At 40.4% G+C, this 25,297-nt stretch overlaps 1 protein-coding gene across 1 annotated transcript; it reads right to left on the bottom strand.

Moving 5' to 3' along the window:
• Positions 1–3,557: 3,557 nt before the first annotated feature.
• On the bottom strand, positions 3,558–23,737 carry LOC120426475 (uncharacterized). Its single transcript, XM_052707028.1, has 5 exons — positions 23,269–23,737; positions 19,542–20,010; positions 8,233–10,850; positions 7,567–8,173; positions 3,558–5,642 (listed from the first exon to the last, which is right to left on the bottom strand). Exons 1-5 carry the CDS (start codon positions 23,294–23,296, stop codon positions 3,617–3,619), a joined length of 5,748 nt encoding a protein of 1,915 aa, XP_052562988.1. The 5' UTR covers positions 23,297–23,737; the 3' UTR covers positions 3,558–3,616.
• Positions 23,738–25,297: the final 1,560 nt, after the last annotated feature.

Genomic DNA, 25,297 nt, shown 5'->3' with positions numbered 1-25,297 from the left:
ATAAACATTAAAAAATGCAAGCTGATTTCAATTGCGTGCTTAAACTACCTTGATGCAGATTCTTTTCCTTATTGTTAAATCAGTCTTTCCAAAAAGTAACTGTTCCACTCCATTTTCCATTCGTGCGAATGGCTTCACAAATTTGGAATTATTATCTTATTTCACATCTAACTTTCACAATTTTCAACGAATAATGGCGATAGAAGTGCTTTATAGTATCCAATAGAATGTTGTGCTCGTGTTCGACGTTTATCTTATCGATATCTGATCCTCAACCTTTCTGTATGTATATCGTCTGCACTTTGTCGGCGTTCAATTTATTCGATGAGAGTAGTGGGCCAAGGCGAGAATTCTCCATCATAGCCTAATCGAACATTTTTGGTTATCAAATTAGCAGGACTTGGCCCAAGTCTCCATTGTTGCTCGAGTTAAATCCTCAAACTCATCACTGATTTCCGCATTTCTCCACAATCAAAGGAATACACTTTCCAGTGATCTTGGGCTTGGATTTTCTCTTAACTGTTTTTATACAAATGTTTCAGTGCATTTTGAGACAACTTGTCAGTTCTGCTGTAATCTTTCAGGCCGACAACTACTCATTGGCTTCGGGCCTGTACTGCTAGTCCGACTCGCTGAGAAAGTCAAATGTGTTCTTATATGTTAATCCGGGCCTCGTTGTATTTTTTGAGATTATTTACAGGTGTGGTGCAGCAATATTCATTATTCCGTGTCTATCGATTTTTGTCAGAAAGCCACGTAAAAGATTTGATTTAGCATTGGAGAAAAATGCGTTCGGGATAGTTTAGTTTCAATAGATCAGGGTGGCCACCAGATTTCGATTTTCGATTTCCCGGTTTTTTCCCGGTTTTCTCCCGAGCCCAGAAGGAATTTTCCGAAATGTTTTTAAACCAAATTACAATGTTTTTTTAGGCTAACGTTAGTACCAACATACTTTTTGAACGCATACATTTGGTTCAAAGTTTGAATTCCTCAAGAAAGCTTTCAAATATTGAGTAAAAAGTAAGTAAGTTGTAAACGAATCCGTTTTTATCTGTTTCCAATCCAAACATCTAATTTCCATAATGATTGGGATTTTTCATCATCATACATGTAGATTTTATAAACTCAAAATAAAAAAAAATCGTTTTATTTTTTAGAATGAGATTAATTATTACTACAATTTATTAATTTTGTAGAAAAGATTTGCAAAAATAAATTGTTATCAACATTTATGTAAATGCTCGTTAATTCGTTAGTTGCCCCGAAAAATCAGAGGGTAAAAAAATATTTTTCAAAAAACATCAAAATTTCAATTGAAATTTAAGTGCAATCAGCTGAAATCAATATAAAATGCATTCCCTTGCGTTTGGAATCATTTTTAAGCATGTTTGGGTTGATTTGATAATCTTTGAATTTTTCAAAATGTTACACCCTTAGTTTATTTTTGTTAGCGTCAAATCTTACATTTTTTGAAGACTAATGGTTGCAAAACAAATAAACTAGTGTAAAATGCATTTTTGAACACTTTTTGCATTCAAATGTTGAGACTATGGATTGTTCCCCCACTTGACCCCGGCCAGAGCCGAGGGACAAAAACTTTGAAAAATATTAGCATCGGCCTTATTTTCAACATGATCTCAATTTTTGTGTTGATGTAGTAACCACCTAAAAGTTATTGCCTGTATTTCAAGTGACTTTTTTGTAGCAGAATTCTAAATATATTGTATTTTTAAAATATCTGAAAATTTGACATAAATTTCAAACGACATTAAAAAAAACTTTGCAAAAAAAAATCATTGCAAGTTGTCCTTAATAATTTGTCTGGCTGAGAATCTCAAATATTATCAAATAAAATAATATTTACAAACAGAAACTCCATGATATTATTATTTTTAAGTTGAAATATATTATAATTCAACGGTTCTCAACCTTTTCTAGGCTAGGTACCCTTTTTCGTGTTACTTAAGCTGCTGGTACCCCCTAGCGTTCATACATAAAATTTTTCGTTTGCATGAGATTTTTTACATTCCAATTCACGAAGAAAGAAACCTGAATTTTGAAGTTTTAAAAATGTCGTAAATCTTGTTTCTAGAGTTGTTTAAAAACATGTACTGGATAGGCCACACAACGTCCATGTACATTTTTTCAAATCAGTTTTCTTAATAAAGCTTCAAAATAAAATGTTGTACCCTGTTTTTCTTTAAAACTATCTACTGAAAATGCCTTTAAATTTGGAGAAATTTTGTAAATTAAATTTTCGTTGTCTTCTTCATTTCTACAAACATCTCCCATATTTTTTTAAATTTTATTTTTATGTAAATTTAAATTTTGTAAATAGTATTTTTTTGAAGTTGTAACTATTTTCAATTGAAACACTATTCTTTTAAATGGTTGAGAAAATTCATTTCTGCTTTCTTTTTTGAACATTTTTGATCCATTCTTTTGTTGCTGAGATACAGGCCAAGAAAAATATTTTAAAATAGTGTATTTTGTGTGACAATTTGAAGGAAATGTCTTGATCTTGATTAGTGAGATATTTAGTGTAATGTTGTTTTCGTACCATGAGATCCATAATTTCCACTTACAAAAAAATCCTAATTTTTATTTTATGCAAAACTAATATTTTAGCAAAGAAAGGTCGAATTGAAAATATCCAAATCATGAAACATACGATTATTTTTACCAACATGGTAGTAAATGGTAGTTGGCACAATATACAAATTTGGAACAAATAATTGTAGAAACAAAAAACAAAAAAACTCAAAAACGGTTCAAATTATAGATTTATCATTAAAATATTTTTTAAACATTTTCTGATTGGTCAAAAACAATTCGCCCGTAATTCATTGCACCTTAAGCATGGTTGTTATTTTTTTGCTTCAAAGCAATTTGTTATTTTTTTTTCTCTCAAATATTTTGTTTGGGACAAATGTCCGCCATTGCGGGGTTTGTCCTCCGGACCCCCTGAGACCGCTCGTGGTACCCCCAGGGGTACATGTACCCCAGGTTGAGAATCGCTGGTAGAGGAAACATTTTGCTTTATTAAAAAAAAAATCGCCAAGTAAAAATATAATAGGATACAACAGAAAAAAAAACATCCATAACCAAGAAGCATGACGGCTTCTACTAAAACGCTCAACCAAACCACAAGAAGCATGAGTCTATTACACAATTTCAAACATATTTTTCGCGAATTCTTCATTTAGAATAACAGGAATAATATTCTAATTGAGAAAAGAACATATTGAATACATTAAAGAGGCTTTTGTCAAATTTTAACTAAACTTAAAATATTTTCCCGGTTTGTCAGTCGAATTCCCGAGTTTTTCCCGGTTTTCTCCCGGTGGATAAAAATCCCGGTTTTTTCCCGGTTTTCCCGGTTTTTTCCCGAGGTGGCCACCCTGAATAGATGCATATCATTTCCAGTTTTTCAGCATCTTCCATTGTACCATCTTTCAGTTTTGACACCTGGAACCTGCTTTGATGACTAAAATGAATTGTGGATTAAGTTGGATTATTTCGAAAGATAATAATACAAAATAATAGTGAAATTATTTTTCAATTTTTTTAACGAACATTCTGTAACTCTTACACAAACGCTAGTCCATCAAGCTCGTTACCAGAAAACTCCATTGGCGACCTCGCTCGTGGTCTCGCCGAAACCTGCTATGCTGACACTTCCGCCCTTCAGCACCACCTCTCCACAGGAAAAGTTTTCCGCCGAAACAATCTCCTCCAAACCTTCGTCACTGTACGGCTTTGTCGTGTCAAACGTGCTAACAGGAGCTTCCAGTAAATCCTCGAAGGTGACCGGCGTCATCGCGACACTGTCCTCATCATCAAACTCCATCTGTTTTTCTACAGTAACGTGATTTAACAACGGAGTGACCTCTTCGGTCATCTCCGCGTCTTCGCACTCATCATCTTGGTGAGAGATCTTGTTCAGCACCTGTTCGGTTGCCTCCTCCTCATGTTCGGCGAACACGTTCGCGGTGTAAATCTCATTCTGGAGCGAATCCTCCATCTGGGCGAACAGGGCCGTGGGCAAATCTTCCGAGACTTCAGTTGGATTGGGTTCCGCTGTCGTTTCATCGCTGGCCGGTTCGTTTGTGTCGGTGGTGTCGTCGGTCACGGGAATGGTTTCGCTGGCTGCTGAATCAACCGTTGGTGGAGGTTCTGCTATCGCTTCCATTATCTTGGTAGCATCGGCGTTCTGAGTGCAACTATCAGCTGCAGCCGTCGAAACGAATGCCTCCTTCTTCTTCTCCGCCTCGTCGATAAAAACCTGCAAAAAGTCCTCCATCGACATGAGTTCGCCGGAAGCGTTGCCGGCGTCGCCGTCCAGAATCGCCGTCTCGTCCTCTTCCTCGGAGTCGATCTCGATAAGCGCGGTGTTCTGCTCGATAATCTCGCATTCGCCCTCATCGTCGCTCTTGTCCTCTTCCGGGTTGCGGTTGCTGATCTTCTCCCCCATCATCACAAAGTCCGACTCCTTGGTGAATCCCATCTTCTTGACGTCGTCGACGCACTTTTCCTGCAGCGTTTTGAACCGTCCGATTGCGTAAGTCAGCAGGTAAGACACGTGAATGTACAGCTCTTTGAGATCGCGCAAGTTGCGGATGTTCTTGAATGGGTTCGATTTGGTGAGCGTGTTGATCTTGTTCACAATGTGCTGACAAATCTCAACCCCGGACAGCAGTTTATCCTCGAAGCTCTTGCGTGATCGGCCTAGCGGGGAGTCCTCGTGCGGTCCGTTGACCAAACCCTCAAGTAGAGCAAGCGTCGACAGTTGCGGATTGATCTGCCCCACGGCGATAGTGGGCTGAGATTGGACAGGTTGAGTCGTAACCTGGGGCTGCTGCTGCTGTTGCTGGCGTTGCTGTTGAAGCATCTGCTGTTGGCGTTGCTGTTGAAGCATCTGCTGTTGGCGTTGCTGCTGAAGTCGCTGTTCCTGCAACTGTTGTTGCTGGTGTAGAACCATCGAAGCCGGATTGTACACCACCGTCGTCGGCTTGGGAGCGATTTTAACATTCCGCGACGGAGCATTGGTCACCGTCTTGGGGTTCGGCAATCGGCACGTACCCTTCTGAAATCGAAAATCGACCATCGGCGGAACAACCTGCTTTGGAGCAGTCGCCAACGGTGTCGGTTTCCCCGGGTTCAGCGACGTACCAGATGCCAAAACGTCAAAGACGGCCGCGTTCGTGGTCCACCAATCTTGGTTAGGTCCACCGGCGGTGCTGCTGACCGGTTCACTCACGCCGGATTGTTCTTGAAGGTTTTCAGCGGTTGATGAGCCTTCCTGAGGATCCGGACCAGTTCCAAGATTTTGGGTTGGGTACCAGTCAACATGTTTAACGTCACTTTGAGGTGCCGGCTTCCCCGTGACAAAATGACGGGAACAGATTAAGTGGTAGCGCGAGACGACCGTGGATTCAGGCAATCCGCACGCTTGTTTCCACAGTTGTTGACGTTTTTCACCTCTTTGTCGCGCCAAAAACTGGGCCTTCGGGTCTATCGCCGGAATTTTATGCAATTTATAACGTTTGTCAGAAATTCTGACGCGGCACGACTTCACTAAACACCTCGCAACCATTTTTGATACTAAATTATCGAAAATACACGGCCAAATTCGTAAACAACAAAACACCAATCATAATAAATCAACAGCTGTTTTGACAGATCGATCGAACTACCTTCAGTCTTATCTACACTGAAAAAAATCCAGCACCAAAATGTAATGCTATCACGATAAATGAACAAGCGTTTTTTTTTTTATAAATCACGCATGTTTCACTAGTCAATTGAATGTGAAAATCATTCAGAAACAGCTGATTACTTGCGAAAAACCCTTCACGTTTGTTTCGAATGGATTTCACGCGAGCATCATAAGGTTTGCACTTTGATTTTCCCTTATTTGACTCATCCCTTGGTTTCCAAGTTAAAATAACGTTACATCGAAATCTATTGGGTGCGTAGCAAAAATGTAAGCAGTTCACACTAGCTGTTTAATTTCTAACCCTATTAACCCTAACCCACTGTTTACACTACCTTTTCGTCACATTTTGTCACGCCTGTGATTCCCCTTTTAAATTCCGGACCCGGTACTCTTCAAGGGCGTCCCTTAGCCAGTCCCAAGCGAAACGGACTTGTCAATAATGCACTTCCCAAACACAGACATCACTACCAAGTAACAGAATGCATAAAATTCTGAAACTGAATTGAAATTTCAAGAGCCAGAAAAACATTTTAATGCTTCGTTACGAATTCGTACATGACCATTTGGAACGATTAGCTATCAACAATCGGCTTCACAAACATTTCTCACTTTTTTTGGTACCAACAGCTGGTTGATGACTGTTGGGATCGAGATTTTTGATGGATCTGGATGATTGTTATTTCCATTTCACCAGCGGATTATAGGTGAAATATGCATCCATTCTGGATTGTTTTACAAGTTATGTTTTATAAATAATCGCAATATTACAGAATATACGCAGATCCAGCATGTTTTTACTTCATTTTGAGACAACTTACAAGTTCATCATATCTTCATTACAAAGGTCCACAATTTCCTGGAAACTCTTCATGTTTTACCACGCCTCGTTGTATTTTTGGAATTTTTTCGGCATGATTTTAGTAGGTGTGGCGCATCAAACATGCAGTGCCATCAATGTTTATTGTTCCGTGTCCATCGATTTTCATAAGAAATCCACGGAAAAGATTTGGTTTAGCAATGGGAAAGAAATCCTTCGGGATTGTTTAGTTTCAATAGATGAATATCATTTCCAGTTTTCAGCTTCTTCTATTGTACCATCATTCAGTTTTAACACCTGGAACCTGCTTTGAGGACTAAATTGGGTTCTAAGATTAAGCGATAAATGGTTTCCTTTCCAAGCGCCGAAAATTTGTAGCGGATGTAGGGACACTTCGCATGGACGCTCTTGCTCCCATAACGTCACTAGGGGAATGTTTTTCGGATTGTTTCGTAAAGTTAAACTTTACTTAGTTTACTACTGTTCATCAATTTATTACTTTATTTATGTATCATATCTCTTACACAAACGCTAATCCATCAAGGGTGTGTTTTAATTACAACTTCGCGCGCACTCTTGATTCTACGATTCACGAGTTGTCTTATAAATTAGAAAAAAAAAAAATACGTGCGCGAAGCTTTTTAAGAATCAAATAATATAGATAAGATCAATACCTAAGTTTTGCGATTCGTGTAAACTATAATTATTTTTAATGCATCAATTCTCTTACCAGCTAATCTTCGCTCAAAGTTCAATTAATTTATAACGTTTATCTCAACGAAAAAAAAAGACTAAAATGTGCATCGGACAAAGGTTGCCCACCCTCTCTGCGTAGTGTTGCACTACTCTTGTGGGGGTGCAGGGGAACACAAACCACGCCTCTCAAAGTAGCGTGGCGGAGAGGGGCTTAATTTTGATTCTTACAAAACATAAATAAAGGAGAAGCATCTCTGAGCTCCCTCGGCCCAGCCTTCTCCCATCTAACGTAACACGCTTTGTACAGTTTTGCGCTGGCTTCACACCGCCGGTTTAGGAGTCTCCGTTGACGACTTCGCTCGTGGCCTCGGCGGAACCTTCTATACTTTCGACCGCACCATCGCCCTTCAGCGCCACCTCTTCACTGGAAAAGTTTTCCGCCGAAACAATCTCCTCCAAACCTTCGTCGCTGTCCGGCTTTGTCGAGTCAACCGTGCCAGCAGGAGCTTCCAGCGGTTCCTCGGAGGTGACCGGCATTGTCGCGACATTGTCCTCACCATCGACCTCCATCTGTTCTTCTTCGGCGACGGGATTCGACGACGGAGTTGCGGCCTCGGTCATCTCCGCGTCTTCGCCCTCATCGTCCTGGTAGGAGATCTTGCTCTGCTCCTGTTCGGTTGCCTCCTCGTCCTCCTGTTCGGCGTCCACGACTTCGCTGGTCGCGGCGAAAATCTCCTGCACCTTCTGGAGCGAGTCCTCCATCTGGGCGAACAGAGCCGTGGGCGAGGGAACCTCCGGCTCGAGGGCGACCGAATCTTCCGAGACTTCAGTTGGTTTGGGTTCCGCTGCCGTTTCATCACTGGCCGGTTCGTTCGTGTCTGTGGCGTCGTCGATCACGGGAATGGTTTCGCTGGCTGCTGAATCAACCGTTGGTGAAGATTCTGTAAAAGACAAATTGAGGTTAGTTCTGGAAAACAGATTCGATTAATGCGAAACCTACCTTCTGTTTCAGAAGATTTCGCCTCCGTGGGAATGCTTCCGGCCTCGATAATCTCCGAGCTAACGCCGTCAACGTCCATCGCGCCCTCCGAGCTGCTGACCAACACATGTTCTTGCTCTTCAGCTTGTTCGACACCGTCCGTGGATCCGGTCGATTCCTCGGCGATCGCTTCCGTTGGCTCGGGTTCGGATGGTTCTGCTTCCTCGCCGTCAACTACTTTCTCTTCAGAAGCTTCTTCCGACTTTTCTTCTGATTCTACTAGTTCCGGTTCCTCGTCTACGACTTCCGAAGATTCAGGTTCTGCTAAGCTGGATTCGGTTTGCTCGTCGGTGACCATCGCGGCATCATCTTGCTCCTGATCCGCACTTACGTCAGACTCTTTCACGTCTTCATCGCAAACAGTCTCGGCTGATTCAGCAACTTTAGTGGCGACGTCTTCCTTAGCATCAGCTGACTCTTGAACGTCCTCCTCATCTTTCTCTTCGTCAACAGCTTCAACAGACTTTGCAGGTGCTTCCTGTTCCATTGTTTCAACAGGTTCCGACGACTTTTCGACCTCATCCATTTTCTCAGCTCCACCTTCGGCAGACTCTTCAGGTTTTTCAGCTTCTTGTTCCGATGACTTATCGACCTCATCCGTTTTATCAGCGCCATCTTCAACAGACTCGGTTGCGCTCTCTTCCTCAGTAGTTTTAACTTCTGGTTCGGTAGGCTTCTCTGCGTCTGTATCATCTTTCGTTTTGTCCTCAGCAGGTTCTTCCTTCTTGTCCGACACTTCAGCAGTTTCCTCGACCTTTCCAGCATCGCCTTCTTCCTTTGGAACCTCACCTTCAGCCTTTTCGACGGATTCGTCCTTCGGCTTCTCTACAACCTTTGCCTCTGTATCGTTCGACGGCTCTGGCTTCTCCTTCACCTCCTCCGACTTGGAATCCTTTTCCTCCACCGCCGTCTCCTTCTTTTCCAACAACTTGTCCGACTCGGCCGCCCCATCCTCATCGCCTCGCATCTCAATCAACTCGACCATTTCTTCGTCTTCCTTCTTGGGGGCATCGGCGGCGGCGTTCTCGGTGCTGCCTTCAGCCGCCTCCTTCTTCTCCGCCGACTGATCCGCCTCGTTGATCGAAACCTGCAAAAAGTCCTCCATCGACATGGGTTCGCCGGAAGTGTTGCCGGCGTCGTCGTCCAGAATAGTCGCGACCGCTGCCTCCGTTTCGGCCTCGCCATCCTTTTTCTTCTTCTTGGCCGCCGCCGTTTCGTCCTCATCCTCGGAGTCGATCTCGATGAGCGTGGTGTTCTGCTCGATAATTTCGCAGTCGTCCTCGTCGTCGCTCTTGTCCTCCTCGGGATTGCGGTTGCTAATCTGCTCGCCCATCATCACAAAGTCCGACTCCTTGGTGAAGCCCATCTTCTTGACGTCGTCGACGCACTTTTCCTGCAGCGTCTTGAACCGACCGATGGCGTAAGTCAGCAGGTAGGACACGTGGATGTACAGCTCTTTGAGATCGCGCACGTTGCGGATGTTCTTGAACGAGTTCGAGTTGGTGAGCGTGTTAATCTTGTTGACAATGTGCTGACAGATCTCCACTCCGGACAGCAGCTTGCCCTCGAAGTTCTTGCGTGACCGACCCAGTGGGGAGTCTTCGTGCGGTCCGTTGACCATACCCTGAAGCAGGGCAAGCGTCGGCAGCTGCAGTGCCGGATTGATCTGCCCGGCGACGATTGTGGGCTGAGGTTGGCCAGGTTGAATCGTAACCTGGGGCTGCTGCTGTTGCTGGCGTTGCTGTTGCATCATTTGCTGTTGGCGTTGCTGCTGAAGTCGCTGTTCCTGCAACTGTTGTTGCTGCTGGATGGCGTAGTTCAAGTGCGCGTTTCCACCGCCGTTCGCCATTCGCGGGTTCTGGGCCATCGAAGCCGGATTGTACATCACAGTCGTCGGCTTGGGGGCGATCGTCACATTGCGCGACGGAATACTGGTCACCGGAGGTGTAGCAGCAGGAGCTTGTTTTCTAACCTGAATCAACTTGCCGTTTGGCAATCGGTACGTGCCCTGCTGTGCGGCTGTGTGCAAATCGATTCTGTACCCATTAATCGTGTGGTACACGGGCGGAGGAACGGCATTCGACGCTTGAGCTCCCGCTGGCATCCTCATTGGCACCGGATTGGCAGCGTTTGGAGCTGCTGGTCGCACCACGACCTGGCGATTCTGCACCGGCACCGGAGCACCCGCCGGAACAACCGGCTTCGTAGCCGCAGCCCCAGGTGCACCAGGCCGGCCAGCAGTCACCAACGGAGGCGGTTCCTCCGGGTTCATAAACATGCTCATAATGTCCGGCGTACAAACGACCTCGTTGTTGTCAGTCTTGGCCTTTTTCGCCGCCGGTGGAGTGGCCACCTGTGGCGACATCGACATCGGTCGCGGCCCCGGTCGTTTGTCCGGTATCTTGGCCGTGCCCAGTGTGGGCAGTTCCGCGGCGTCCGATGCCCGCTTTTGGCCCTTTTTGTTCACCACCGGCGTCGTAGCCTTCTTGTTGGCGCCCTTGTTGGTGCAACACGTGGTGTTGTCCTGCTTCATCATGTTGTTGATGGCCTGCACGGACAGGTTCTTGTCCTTCATGTCCCTGGAAGCGAACGCGAAGAAAATGGACATTGTTAAAAAAAAGAGCTTAATTTACCACGTATGTTCACTAATTTTATTAGAAATAGCGATAGTTTTGTGGTACTGATTTGTGTTATTAACCATGGAAACCGTTGTCAAGTGATATGATTTGTTACCGGACAAAACTTGGCGGGACTATTGATAAGCAACAGTTGTCATGGTTGCGAAAATATTTTTTAATGATATTTCTCAAACCATTAAAGATTTTTCATCCAGCAATTAATTTTAGAAAAATAAGCTTTATGCAGACTAGAGTTGTGCAAACTAGCTCAATTATATCAGTCATCATTAAACTTCTGCTTGTGTGGGTCAATCGCGCCGCGCACTAGACTAAAGATTCAGAATACGCTGGTTCGAATCCTGAGACGGTCGCCAAATTCTATGTTGCTTTTCCAATAGATAATCGACGCATTCTTCTTTTACCATACCTTCACACTTAGGAGACCCCGAAGGCGAAGGTCTGTAGTAAAAAGTAAGACCAAAAAAGGCAAAAAAATGAATTTTGACTCCCCCTCCTAACAAAATGTCAATATAAATTTAAAAAAAGTACAGGTGGTTATGTTACACATTACCAAAATGACAAAGAATTTAACATCAATCCCATCCCTACTAACCCCGAGTAGGCCGCGGGTAATCGGCTTCCATCCCACTAACATTTACACACAAGATCCTCTGTAAATACTCTTAGCATTAAAAATAATGTAATTACAAAAGCCGACTCGGTACCCTAACCAGGTCCCAGTACCGAAAAGGACCTAATAAAAATAATTTTATCAAAAACAAATGACAAAGAACTTTGCCATGGTTTTTCTCCAAAGTTTGTATGGAAAATTAAGGCATTTCGTCGCTGTTGCATACAAGCGAAAAATTGCATGCAATATGTGGGAGTAGCGAACAGCACTAATTCTCCATACAAACTTTGGAGAAAAACCATTCGGCCCTGCCTAAATATTTTTGAAAAATTCAAAGTGCACGTGTTTCTGGGGACCTTAAACTTCATGCTTCCCCTCGAGTTGAGCCTGCGCAGAAATTTTGTTGGTCGGTGTAATGAACGTTATTTTTTTAAATGTAGTAAGTTTCAAAGTATAAATACTCAAAATTGTTGACAAAATTCCGTATTTTTCGAAAGTACTCAAATTTTCATAATTTGCAATATGGGTATTAGGGTGGGTACGGATTTAGAAAAGTTCTCAGATCAAGTTCTGGTGTGGTTCCCCTTGTAGGGCATGGCATACCCATAGGGACTCTCACACCAATTTTCAGCTCATTTGGTTGAAAACTGGCTTGTCTCAAGCGAGTTCAATTTTACATGGGATTTACTATGGGAAAGTTTGAATTTTCGTTCATTCACTCCTACAGGCCTGGGGGAACATGCAGAAACTTCTAGGATGGCCAGAAATGAGCGAAATCGTCTGGAGAACAACTTTTCCTAAGAGACCAGGTCGATACGTTCAACCCCCATCAAGCTCAACGCCACATGACACAATACATCTTAAAACTGATAATTTCGTGAAAGAAAATACTTGGTGGGACAATTATGCGTAGAAGTACAACGATGAGACAAACAGACTTGGTGTTGTTTTCAATGAGTTTTCGAACAAAGTACTAGATTTTATGTGTTTTTCGAAAAGTAAACGTCAAACTAAACCTAAAAATGACAAAAAGTCAAAATCGACCAAAAATAACATGGGATTTTGCAAATTCCGAGCCAACAGGTAACTTTTTCACAAAACTCGATGTGTTAAACAATAGCTGGCCTTCTCAGCTTCCATCTAACGTAGCGAGTTTTGTTAAATAGTTACCTGTTGTTTCGGAATTTCCAAAATAGTTCTAGCTGTCAAAATGCTTATGCGCCCTTTTCAAATGTTGCTCCAGAATTATGCGTAGAACGGCAGTATATTGATACTTATAGAGCAATTCCAGCTCAAATCAGAAATGTTTTTCAACATTTTTATTTTTAAAACCGCTGTATCTTCCCAAGGATTGGACATAGGACAATGGTCAATATGGAGACTTTTATGTAAAATTGTCTGGGGAATCGAATGCCACTACCGGTTTTTAAAAATTTTGACGTTTAGACCACTTTTCAAAAAAACTGTTTTAGTAAATGATTTTTGTATTTTTTTAGGAGAGACATACCATCCTGCATTTTTCGTCAGTCTTTTGGTAACATTTTAGGCTATTCCCTCAAAAATTTTGAACGAAAAAAAATCGTGACATCGCCTTTAAATTCAAGTTTTAGTCTTAAAAATCAAAAAATCTCATAGATGTGGCGTGTATTTTTGTTTCAGTGTACTTTTTTCAGAAAGCCCGTCCAATTTCCTACAAGTTTGTCTTTGACCACTTTTTGATACGACGCAACGGCTTCGAGATACAGTAATTTTTAAATTACAAAATACAAAAATATTTAAATACCTTACGCCCTTCTCAAATGTTGTTTTCGAGTACTATTGGTTCCATATACACAAAAATGGCTTATATAGGCCTAGGATAACATGTCTGCAAAGTTTCATTGAAATCGGAGAGGGTCGGGTACAAAAGTACCAGAAAAATTCCTGATTTGAGCTGGAATTGCTCTATATTGCAAATTTTAAAAATTTGAGTAGTTTCGAAAAAAATACGGTGGTATTTTGTGAAAATTTTAGTATTTTCCAAAAGGATAAAGGATAAAAGCATACACAATTTCGCTTCGTTTGATACCCACCACTATATATTGGAAATTTAAAAATTGAGTATTTTCGAAAAAATACGATATTTTGTAAAAAATATTTTTTTTAAACTTCAATAAGGTGAAAAAGCATAGAAAATTTCGCTTCGTTTGATACCCATATTGCAAATTATGTAAATTTCGACGTCGCACCCGCCATTTAGACGATCAAAAATGAAAGCACGCAATGTAAACAATAAAAAAACACGTTTTCTTTGACTGACCACTATGTGCATTGTCCCGAAGTTTGGTTGAAGTTGGTTGCTGTAGTCCCGGGTTATAATTACAAATGATTACGGTAGTCTAACTTGTACGTGCGTCAAATGCGTTCTGATTTGAAATCCCTTTGGCCAGTTGTCGCACTTACATCAATTTTCAGGGAGTGACAAGATAGCACGACAAGATTCAAACTTCTTTCATATGAAGAGCGACAACAATGCTTGGAGTTTGTTCGGTTTTTATTGAATATCTCAGAATTGAAATCGAATGTTGGGGATCTGTGAAGGTCAAAAGGTGAGGCATTGTGAGCTGCACAAAATGGCGTTCTTAACTCAATTTAGCCCAAAATGCACGTACGACAAGTTAGCATAACGGCGACGATTTGAGTATTTTAGAAAAAAAATACGATATTTTGTGAAAATTTAATTATTTAAATAAAACTATAAAAAAATTAATTATAGTTTTCCGAATTTCATCCAAATCTAAGATTTATGGTTCCAACGAATAAACCAAATCTCGGAGCGTCAAGTGGCGACTTGACGAGAATAGATCGATAAACCTAGTGTGACAAAAATGGAAAAATGTGTGCGTCTGTCTGTCTGTGGTCTTATTTATCACCAAACTCGACCTTCAATAAATTCACCCAAAGACATCTTTGTCACAATTTCTACACATGTGTTAAAAATTCCCATCGGTTCCAAGCACAGGAAGCACAATCTACACAGTTTGAATCATGCTTAGCGGAGCCAAAAATCACACTAGAACGAAGGTTTATAATTGGGTCCTAAAATGAAGCTTAGATTGCTGATGTTATTTTTTACAGCGATAAAGCTTATTTTTCTGAGTACAATGACCCTTTGTATGACCACAAAGAGTTTAAAATTGATTTTTAAGTCAATTTTGAAAAATTAACCTCGCGGTCCTTCTTGACAGAAAAGCTCCTACTTGACAGCTCGTTCCAAGGGGACCATAGTTGATTCATCGAAAAAATGTTGCCTTGTCAAAAAAAAAAATTTGCATTAAAATGAAAAAAAGTGATCAGAAATGGTTTTTAACCGTGTTTTTTATCGTTGTACATAAAAATTGACATAGGGCTTTAGTACCCAATTTAGAGTGCATTTGAGAAAAGGTTTGCCAAAGAGCTGCAATCGATTTATTGTCTTCAAAAATATCAATAAGCACAAACCCATAGTATCATCTATAAGAGAATGGTTAAATTCAGTTTTTACATACAATAATTTGTTTTCATACAAAAACAATTCATTAAAGAGCGCCATCTACGACAGCCACACCCAGAAGCCCACACCGCAAAGCCTACTCGGCTATTTCTCGAGGCCCTAAATCTGCCCACACTTCCCGGCCAACACACAGCCAAAGGGACACGAAAGGTGCGCTCTTTTCTGTTAGCATGTTCTTCGATCCATCTGCGCGCCCCTGTGCTGTGCTACAACACACACTCAATACGGTCGTCTACCCATCCACCGCACACCGTGCGCGTATCATCAACATCGATTTACCCTATAGCATCTGGCTGCGAGTGCTAAAAACAGGCACCACAGACCGAGGCCGAAAATCAATTCTTGTCTTAAAACGACGCTCGCAAAGCGCGCGCTCCCTCGCGACCAAAGAGCCAACAGAGCGAAAGAGAGCGAACGAGAGCAAGAGAGAGAGCAGCAGCTGAAAACGGCAACAGCGCGAGCTCTTTTTTTAATCACTTCTCGCCTCCTCTTTTCTTCGGTTTGGCCTGGTTGCCAAGCAATGCTGGAAATGTGGCAACAGCGCGCGCTCACTGACGCTGACACATTTTGACATTCTTCTTTGGTTCGTTCGTTTGCGCTCGCAACACGGTCGTTCGGCAGATAGAGCGCCAACGCCACGTAGAGGGCGCGTCGGTAAAGTGAGAGTCATAAAATTAGTGACGTCATTGGGTGGGAGACGCCATTTTGTTGGTTTGATGTTAAGCGATGGGTTAGTGTCATAAATTATAACACAAATGATGATTTAAAAAATATATAAAAAAAACTAAACTGGTCCAAAAACTACATTATTTATGGATGACGCGTTACTTCACAGAAAGTCAATCACATCTAATCTAATCTTATCTAGCACAAACGCAGCCAGTCCGATGAAAGCATGCTGGAAAGTCTTGTGATTAGATTACGCCCCAAGCACTTTTCTTGACAATATTAATAATTGCAGTACATCCGAGAACACCCGAAAATGTATTACAAAAATTAAAGCGGCCAGCCCTACTGCGTTGTGTTTACCGCAGTGAGGATTCTGAGAACGGATCACATTTCACAGATTCTACAGGGGAGGAAGGATGCGTGGACATACTGTACCAAAAGTAGTCTTGAAGATGTTTCTTTCCATGCAATATCTGAGTTTAAATAAGCCATTTTGCATTATTGTTTTAGTAAATTATCCCGAAGGGCATACCAAAAGGCAAAATTTTAAATAAATCCTGGACATTTTTTTTGAGCGAATTGGTGTCTTCTTTGATGTTAAAAAAAAAAACAAATTTAAATAGGAAATTTTCAGATGTATTTTTTACCGTTTAAACAAACTGAAAAACCATTCATGACAACAAACTGAAAAACCAAACCATGACTGCATCCTATTTTAAAATGTTTTTTTTTGTGACAAGAATTCGTGTTAAATTAAAAAAAAATGTTAGTGTAAAATCGGGCGTCATATTTGGGAATATTTTTTCCTGAACCTTGCATGATATTTATCTAAAGTTACTCTAGCGCTGGCAGTCTTTGAAACAACATATTTTATTCCAATGGCCAGGCTTACTGCGTAAAGTTAACCGCAAATAGAATTCATTGAATTTGATTGAGCCTGGGCATGAGTGTTCAAATATTAAAGTTTTGAATCCAGAATGAATTTTTAAAGATCCGGCATGACTTTTTTAATTTATTTTTTATAAAGTTTTTGTTATTTTTCATTGTATTTTCGGCCTAAGTCTAAAAATCGATAAAAAAATTGAATTCCAACGTCAAAAAAAAGTCAGATGTTTCCAATTACGCCTAATATTTTTGTAAAGTTGAAAAAGTTTTTGTTTTGTCAAAAAATACTATTTAAAGTAGTTTTTTTTTGTAATTTAAAAATGTAAATTTCTGGAATTTGTTTTTAAAGGTCCAAAGAACTAAATTTTATTTTTTGGGTGTTTGGATGCCCCTGACTCAAGGTGGTTTCAAAAATATCCGAAGATTTAAATGTAGATCCCATATTAAACAAGTTTTTAATTATTAAAGGAGTCATGATAAGGCGCAATTCACAAATGACGTAACAGATTTTTTATGGGCCATCTGTCAACAACGTAAACAAGTTAACAACGTGATGAACGACCCCCAACCAGCCTCGTATGATCCCCAAACTCTGCCCGACACTCAGGCAGACATCGCCCCAACGACCAGGCGATCATGACAGCATATAGAGGCAAGCTCGAACAAAAGCGATTTTTGTCCTGGTCTCACTTTGATTTCCCATTTGTTGCCTGTTTTGCCCGTTCGCTGCTGACCGTGTACGCCACAGTGGTATAGCGGTAAAAAAGCCTCGTATAATGTTTGTAAACAGTATACAGTAAAACTACCGTAAGTTGGTTCGTTTTTTCTTGAATACTTTTGCAGCATAATTTTATTATGAATGTAAAGAGGAATAGCATGTAATTTCATCATGCACGTGATGTTGGCTTACAACAGTTGGGCGAACAGAATAGCTGTAAGTTGGCAAGAGAACTGGTTCCCCAGTGGACGGCTTTCTATGCATTGTTTTGCAGGAGGAATCCGCCCACCGTTGGACGGATTCCTCTTGCTGGACATTGTTAACAAACTTGTCCCAAGTTCCCATTTACTCCTGAAAAGAAATCTGTCCACCGGTGGACCGAATCCTCTTGCAAAATACAGCCAAGAAATCCGTCAAACACTGGCCAAATTAAACAAAAATCCGGCTTGCCAAAGTTGTCAAGAGAAACCGGCCATTCCCAAAATTGCCGAATATTATTTAAAAAGTTTGCTTGAGGCAAAGTTTCCTGTCCCCAAAGTGATTGTTTTTTCGTTTGTCAACTGTCAAACAAAGGTGTACAAATTTAGATCATCAGATTTTTCGTCAATATGTTTATATCAATATCAATAACTACTTCAACATGTTGACGAATGGTAAAACGTTACTTAATCTACCGTATGGTGGTTGATGCATTCCTCTCGATAGGATTCGAACTGACGACCTTTGGATTGTGAGTCCAACTGCCTACCAGCGACTCCACCGAGGAAGGACCCATGGACGACTCCTACATCTGGACTAAGCTTGCGATCTAGATTAGGTCTGAACCAATGTTCACTTCCCCATCCGACGGATAAGACAAATCTTAACTCGAAAAAAGCCACCGGGTCTGACTGGGGCTGAAGCCAGGCCAACTGGCCATCTGTTGAGTAACACAGAAACACTTATTTTACGGGAAGATAAGAAAAACTTGTATCACGCATTATCCCTCCCAAAGAATTTTAGAAATTTTAATTTATAAACATACGTAATTTTTCATATCAATTACCACCAACCCTATTTAAGGAGACTGTTTACATATTTACACAATGTATGCAACTCGTTTAGGTTAGGGAATAAGTTGAAAAAAAAATAAACCAGTAGCAACGGTCAATTCAAAAATTATGCCACTTATTCAAAATCAGATTAATGCGCGTGACCTGTAGCGTGTGTTATACAACATTATCTTGGCTAATATTCAAAGTTCACAGTGTAGTAACTTCAGGCATCCACGCTAGGTGGTGATACTGATGCGAACAAATTTCGGAACCATGTTTTGAATTGGATTTGGCTCCATATGATGACAGGCAACACAAAAAAGCCACTTCACGGCGCGCATGTGCCAACGAGGAGCTCATACAAAACCAGTTTTTATGCTGCCGAGGAACTGGTGAACGGGCGCTTTGCCCTATTATCGTGTTGTTAACTGTACTTTATTTTCGTTCGGCGCTCTCCACACTGCTTTGGTGGTGTCCCGGCTCTGAGTGCAAAGCCTGCTTGAACCGTCATCTGTCTGCTTGACGTTTCGGCCAAGCGCGTGTGGGAAAGTATCGTAGTGTGCGGCGCGCGATGGCCTGCTTGGCTAATGGATTGCTGTACGAATGTGGGGAGGAAAAGGTTACTTGTGTTGTATCGCGTACGTCAGTGTATGGAGATTTTTGGTATAGTTGTGTACGTGCGTAACAGATGCCAAAGAAAGATTGTCAAGCTGAACAAAGAGTCGAGCTTGATGAAAATTACGCAGCGTCGGCCATTTTGTTTCAACTCATGCGATTTGGGTTTTGCATGGTTTTAAGATGTAGAAAAGGAAATTTACGTTTCGGTTTTTCGTATACAATATTCTTTAGGGTTTTCATTATTGAGAAAACAAATATTTTAAAAAAATCTCGCAAAATCTCGTTAAATAATTCAATTTAAACAAATTTGTATGAAATAATAGGGTAAAGGTGGTTGTTTTTTGTTAGTAGAACAAGAACAAAGAGCATTGTTACCGATGGTAATGACAGTTTAGACAGTTTAGAGTCTAGGGTAGACTTATATATTTTTGCTCATTTTGCGATTACCTGCTGTCGTCAATCGCACAAAAACAAATTATAACAATCCAGAGGTCATCGGTTCGAATCCCAACTTTGCAACATGGTTCCACGGTCAATACAAAAATAAACAATCCGTTCTACTTACTTCTTCTGCTTCTCGATGTAGTTGGACAGGGCCCAGTGCTGGGCACGCAAGTGCCACATGATCTTCGGCGCACAGCTAAAGCACTGCCAGTTGTCGTTCCGGGAAATGTCCTGCACGCAGGCCCGGGACAGGTTCTGCACGATGCACTTCTTGCAGAACACGTACGGACACTTGGAGCAGCAGTACACTTCGCCGCCCTGGCCGCACCACCGGCAGTACAGCTCGCTGCCGTCCTCGCCCTTGTCAAACTCGCCGCTGTTGTAGAACGTGTGGCAGTTCCGGCAGTGCGTGACCCGCAGCACCGGGTGCATCCGGATTACGGCCTCCGAGATGGGGGCCGTTCCGATGTGCATGTAGCACGAGGTGCAGTGCACCTTGCGTTCCGCGATCTTATTCACGTTGGGAAAGGCCCGCATGAAGAATTGCTTCTCCTGGTCGGGCGTTTCGTCCTCGAACGTGAGCCGGAACCCTGGAACAGAACAGATGCAGGAGATGTTTTGTGTTAAATTTTGAATATCTTTTCATGTGTGTAATTTCAGCGAGTCTATTCGAACCCTAGCGCAGCTAGGTAAAATGAAGAATTGCATTCTTCTTGTCAATATTAACATATTCAGCAAGTTATAACAGAAAAGTAAGCCTGGCCAGGCCTACTGTTAAAATTTCACCGCAGAGATGATTCATTGAGCTGGGATGAGCTTGAATGAGAATGTCTTAACAACGTGGTGATTCATCTCAATATGCAAAGATTATGTTTAAGCAATAAAGAATTTTTTGACAAGCTGTGGGTCTTAAATAAATCTATCAAACATCAAACTATGATAGTGATGATTTTAAATATATAAAAGCCGTCATTTATTTATCACGGTATCTACAAAGCTCCCATAAGATCCAAACAATCTTATAGGTATATAAAATCAAAAAGTGAACTGGGTATTTTACAGGAAAAGAACTAGTGCTAAATAGCAGGACGTTATTTGGAAGCATTGCATTGCAATATCGTATTGTGGTGAAATCTGTTTTAACCCATAAAGTTATGACATTTCAAAACTATGCTTAACCCGCTAGTGAGAAATGGATATGTATAGGTACTAAAAACATAATAATATATTCTCAATATTTTCTATCCAGTAATACCCAATTTCTTTCAATTTCCTATTAAAATTTTTCACTCATTTCAAGAATCCTCCAGAAGAATCTCAATCCAAAAATAATTTAGGAACAAACAACTTAATTACCGATCTTTGAATCACCGATCAAAAAGCCAACATAATCCTTATCTAACCCATCGGAAGTCGCGTACGTGTACTTTGTACACAGTTTGTAGGGGCACTTGTAAGAAAGGCGAAAACACGCGACTTCCCGAAGGCTAACCTTGGATGTACTTGTTGTTGAATTACACTCCATGTTCTTTCTTGTCATTATTGCTTGTCACCTGCGAAAACACTCCGAATGCCAAGGTAACTTTATTTCATTACCCGCAGTTAGACGGAATACATGGACGGTCCAACATTCTAGGTGAGGTATGTTGCGTGGACATACCGTGCCAACCGGAGTTATTTTGATAGCCACATAGGCTCTGAACCTCACGGACAAAAACGAATCGTGGTGAAAAATGACGAAAGACATTTTGTGTCGAAAAAACATCACAGGATTAAAAGATAATTTTTTTCGAATCACTTTGTTATAGGTTGGATTTGATTATTTTTACATTGCTATTTTACATACAGTCCAACTCAATTTGTTCAAATTGATATTTCTGTAGTGGGTCCTGATTTGTGCTGTCATTTTACCGATTATATCGTGACGTGACGTGATAATGTCACACCAGGTTTGGACTGTGCAGTGTATCTCTTTTGATGAAGATTCTTCCATTGCTGATTAGCAAACGGATTATGAATATAATCTTAAATAGAGGTGTAAAAATACTTCATTTCCTCAGTGGCCAGACCCACTGTATTATGTTTGACACAAAGGTAATTCAACGAAATTAAAAAAAATAGTTTCTGGTGAGCTGTAAATATTTAAAACAAGAACAAGAAAATTAAACTCGGTAATATATTTATTTATTTTTCATTTTCATAAACATTCTTTTATAAGATGATACAAAATTCAGTACTTCCATTTTTTTATCACTTGAACATAATTCATTTATTCTGGATTAGTATTTTTATTGTCCAATTATAATATTATTTATCACATTATCAGCACTAATATTTTACACAAATTGTATTAAAAATGCTTTTATAGTCCAGACTCAATTATCCGGAGGCCTCGGAAAAAAATCACTTCACTTCGAATCACGATTTTTTTCACGTTGTTGCGTTATTTTTATGTTTGAGCTTAACCCTTAAACTACTCAAAGATGATATAGAATTCAGGGAGTGGTTTACATAACCAAAAAGTGATATGCAGTCCAGAGTTTATTATATCCGAAGTTCGATTATCCGAAGGTTTTCATTAGACTTCTTCGGACAGTACTGCGAAAAGTTGTTTAAAACTATTTTTTTTTATTTACAAAGAAACAACTAAAATCTAAGCACAACTTTCAAAATTCTAAAGCAAAAATTATTTCAGAATGCTTTATAGATATATCATAGAATATCTATGAATTTATGAAAAAAAAAAACATTTCCTTTAAGCGGTTGTGTTTCATTTGTTTATAGGACCTATTAAAAAAAACTTTAGACATGTTTCAAGTCTTTTTCAGATCTGTTGTCCAAAAAATTAAAATTTAGCAAAAAGTTTAAAAGTGTCATAGGTATTTGATTGAAAACAAAAAGTTACATTAGGAAATGATTTACTCTTAGCTTAAAGAAACATGTGATTATAAAAGCCGACTCCGTCCTAACCAGCCAAGAAACGAAGTTGACTTTTTAGATGTATCCAGGCCCCAGTACCAAAAAAGACCTACATAACAAAAATAATTTTATTAAAAAAGCTAGGAAATGGATTTTCAATGTTTTACAATAATTTTTTAAAGATTTTTCAATGATAATTAATTTTCAGCTATAAGTATTTTGATTTTCAGCTATACGTATTTTTGTTTGTCCCTTAAGTCTTCTAGGATTTTTTTTAAGATTTGGTAGGATTTGCTACAGTAGCAACAAATTATGCTAGATCAGCAAAACAAAAAAGTTATCGAGACATTCAGAACGCTCTCACATTTTTTTACGGAAAAGTTAATGCGAATTTTTATTAAAGTATTTTTTTCTTTAATTGTATTGTTTTATTTTTGGCTCTTTGGGTGTTTTTTTAATACCCCTGACTTAATGGGGTTTCAAAAACACCCAAAAAGCAAATACTGGAAAATTTGTTTATTGGACCTTTTCAAAAAGAACTCCAAATTTATAAAAACAAATTTCAAATTATAATTGTAAAATATTGGGTGCTTATACATATTACATAGATTATTGTCTTAAATTACTAATTTTAATTCAAACTTTTGTAAAATAAATCTGTCAACCAGCGCACATTTACCCTATACTAAAACAACAACAAACTACTGAAAAACTTTCGCTTTGCGCGACATTATCGAATCCCCCCGAAACCCCCAAACGAGTCCAAAAAATTCCCGGCAATCAGCATTTTCGGCGGGAGAAGCCGCTAGCAACACGAATACACCTTCCTTGCCTCCCATCAAAGCAACCCAGATTGTTTATGCCCCAAGAGTACGAGCCCACCAGAGAGAAAATTAAAGCCAAGAGCACAGAACAGACCATCCACTCACCGTCTTCATCGTAAAACTCCTCCGACATCGTTCCGCCGTGCTTTGAAAACCCGTTGTCACTAAACCACAAACTTGCACCAAATGCACCACTTCACTTGACAAAAGCTTAAATCCGCAAACGCCGCACAAATGTCACCTCCCGCAACCAGAATGTCCAAATTACTTCATTCACTCACGGCACTCTACGATGGCATCGCTTGCTAATCACGCGAAATAATTAACAACCTCCAAGATTCCCTCGCGCGAGTCACTCACAGTAGGCCACACTCGGCAATATCAATCAACCTCTGAACACTTCACCAATATGGCGTCCACACAGCAGACGAATTTCTTTTCACCCCAGAGAGAGCGAAAGAGAGCAAGCAAAAAAACGCGACCCTCACGGAGCGAGATTCCAAGTGCGACCGTCTCGTCCGAACACTGCGCTAGATTTGAACGGTGAAAAATTTTCCATCCACGCAGACGGCTCGAACCCCGGACGTTCCGCTTGCGACGGCACCAACACACCCATCCGCAGGCCCAGATGGCGTAAGCAGCACTCGACCAATCAGAGCCCGCCAGAATGCGATGGAACATACGGGCCACACGGGCGAGAGCGAGAGAGCGCGCTCGCGTGTAGTACACACTCCGCACGGTTGTATTGGTGAGCTTGTCAGTGCTTGCAACTGGCGAGCCGTCACGAACTGGCGCCATTTTGTTGCTTGTGCTCGGAAATTTTTGCATTTTTACGCCAGCGCACTGAAACGAACTGTCAAAAAAGTAGTTTTTTGACAAATACTCCCAATTGTTTCAATAGTTTTTGATGAAAGTTCAAAAATCTTGCATGCTTACTCTTGCTCTTTCGTTTGCCGTTCGAACCATTGCGATACGTTAGGTATCCGCTGAGATATGGGCAGGCAAAGTTGCCAGGTTGACGCTGCCTGGAGGAGGACATCTTTGATGATTGGTGCTTGTTTGGTCTCTTTTGTGTGTCTTTTTGAAATTATTCGGCAGGCTTAGTTTAAAAAGATAACTATTCTTTTGAAATTTTTCCTATAAAATCTATTGTTTTTACAGTTTTAAATGAATTTTTTGTTCGAAACATCTTTTTTAATAAAAAAAATACATCAATTATAAACAGTAATTTGATTTTCATAAATATTGTTGAACATTTTTTGTAATTCGTTTATCACACAATCTTAAGTTTTGAAATAAATCCAAAACAACTTATTTTTATTATTTTCAAGACTATTTCAAAAATTTTGTTTTTGAAAAAAAGTAAACAATATACGTAGATTGCCGAGGGGTAAGCTGATGGATTTATGTATTTTTTTTACTTTGGATTTATTTAAGTTCCTAACAAAACTGTTTAAAAAGTTTTGGGAACTTGGTTTTTTTATGCGAAATGATTTTTTAAATTGATAGATATTTTTTAATGGGCTATCCATTAATGACGCGATATCAAATAGGTTGACCCTTCCTTTTGCCCTTAATTTCTCATGTATACACTCAAACCCCGATGGTTTGACTCCAACTGTTGTCAAACGAGCGGGGTCACTTTTTAGTTTGACACGTGTCACGGCTAGCACGCACACTACCAAAAGTTTGTTTTTTCCTTGTGGTTTATGGATGACCCCTTGTCAAAAATTCTCATTTTGCTTTCATATAGTTATCTTAGCACACTAGCGTGCCATTAGTTTTGCTGGCCAGTACAAATGTTAACCTAAATTTTTTTTTTGTACTCCCAATACATGCGCATGTAGATTTAGCTGTATTCCAAAATGAAACTTCATTTGGGACCATCCATAAAAACCACGTGGACACTTTTTTTGAAATCTCTGACCCCCCCCCCCCTTTCCCTCTCGTGGACAATTTCCATACAAAATAAATCTTTATTGTATGGAGCGTGAACAATCGCCGTACCCCCCCTCCTCCTAAGGTGTCCACGTGGTTTAAGGGAGCGTTCTTTTATTACGTAACGCAAAAAATCGGATTTTTAGACCCCACTCCCTTCGTAACAAAATTTCCATACAAATTTAAAAAAAATGTA

This window comes from Culex pipiens, chromosome 2 (assembly GCF_016801865.2).
Source record: "Culex pipiens pallens isolate TS chromosome 2, TS_CPP_V2, whole genome shotgun sequence".
In the NCBI taxonomy this organism is placed as follows: Eukaryota; Metazoa; Arthropoda; class Insecta; order Diptera; family Culicidae; genus Culex; species Culex pipiens.
The sequence above is the reverse complement of the archived record's forward strand: the minus strand, read 5'-3'. Positions and strand labels throughout refer to the sequence as shown.

Bases quoted from the DNA above. Each gene is read 5' to 3' on its own strand.
- LOC120426475 (XM_052707028.1), bottom strand. From the start codon at position 23,296: ATGTCGGAGGAGTTTTACGATGAAGACG. The intron at 20,011-23,268 runs GTGAGTGGATGG...GTTCTGTTCCAG, and splicing joins GGAGTTTTACGATGAAGACG to GGTTCCGGCTCACGTTCGAG. The intron at 8,174-8,232 runs GTAGGTTTCGCA...TGTCTTTTACAG, and splicing joins GAAATCTTCTGAAACAGAAG to AATCTTCACCAACGGTTGAT.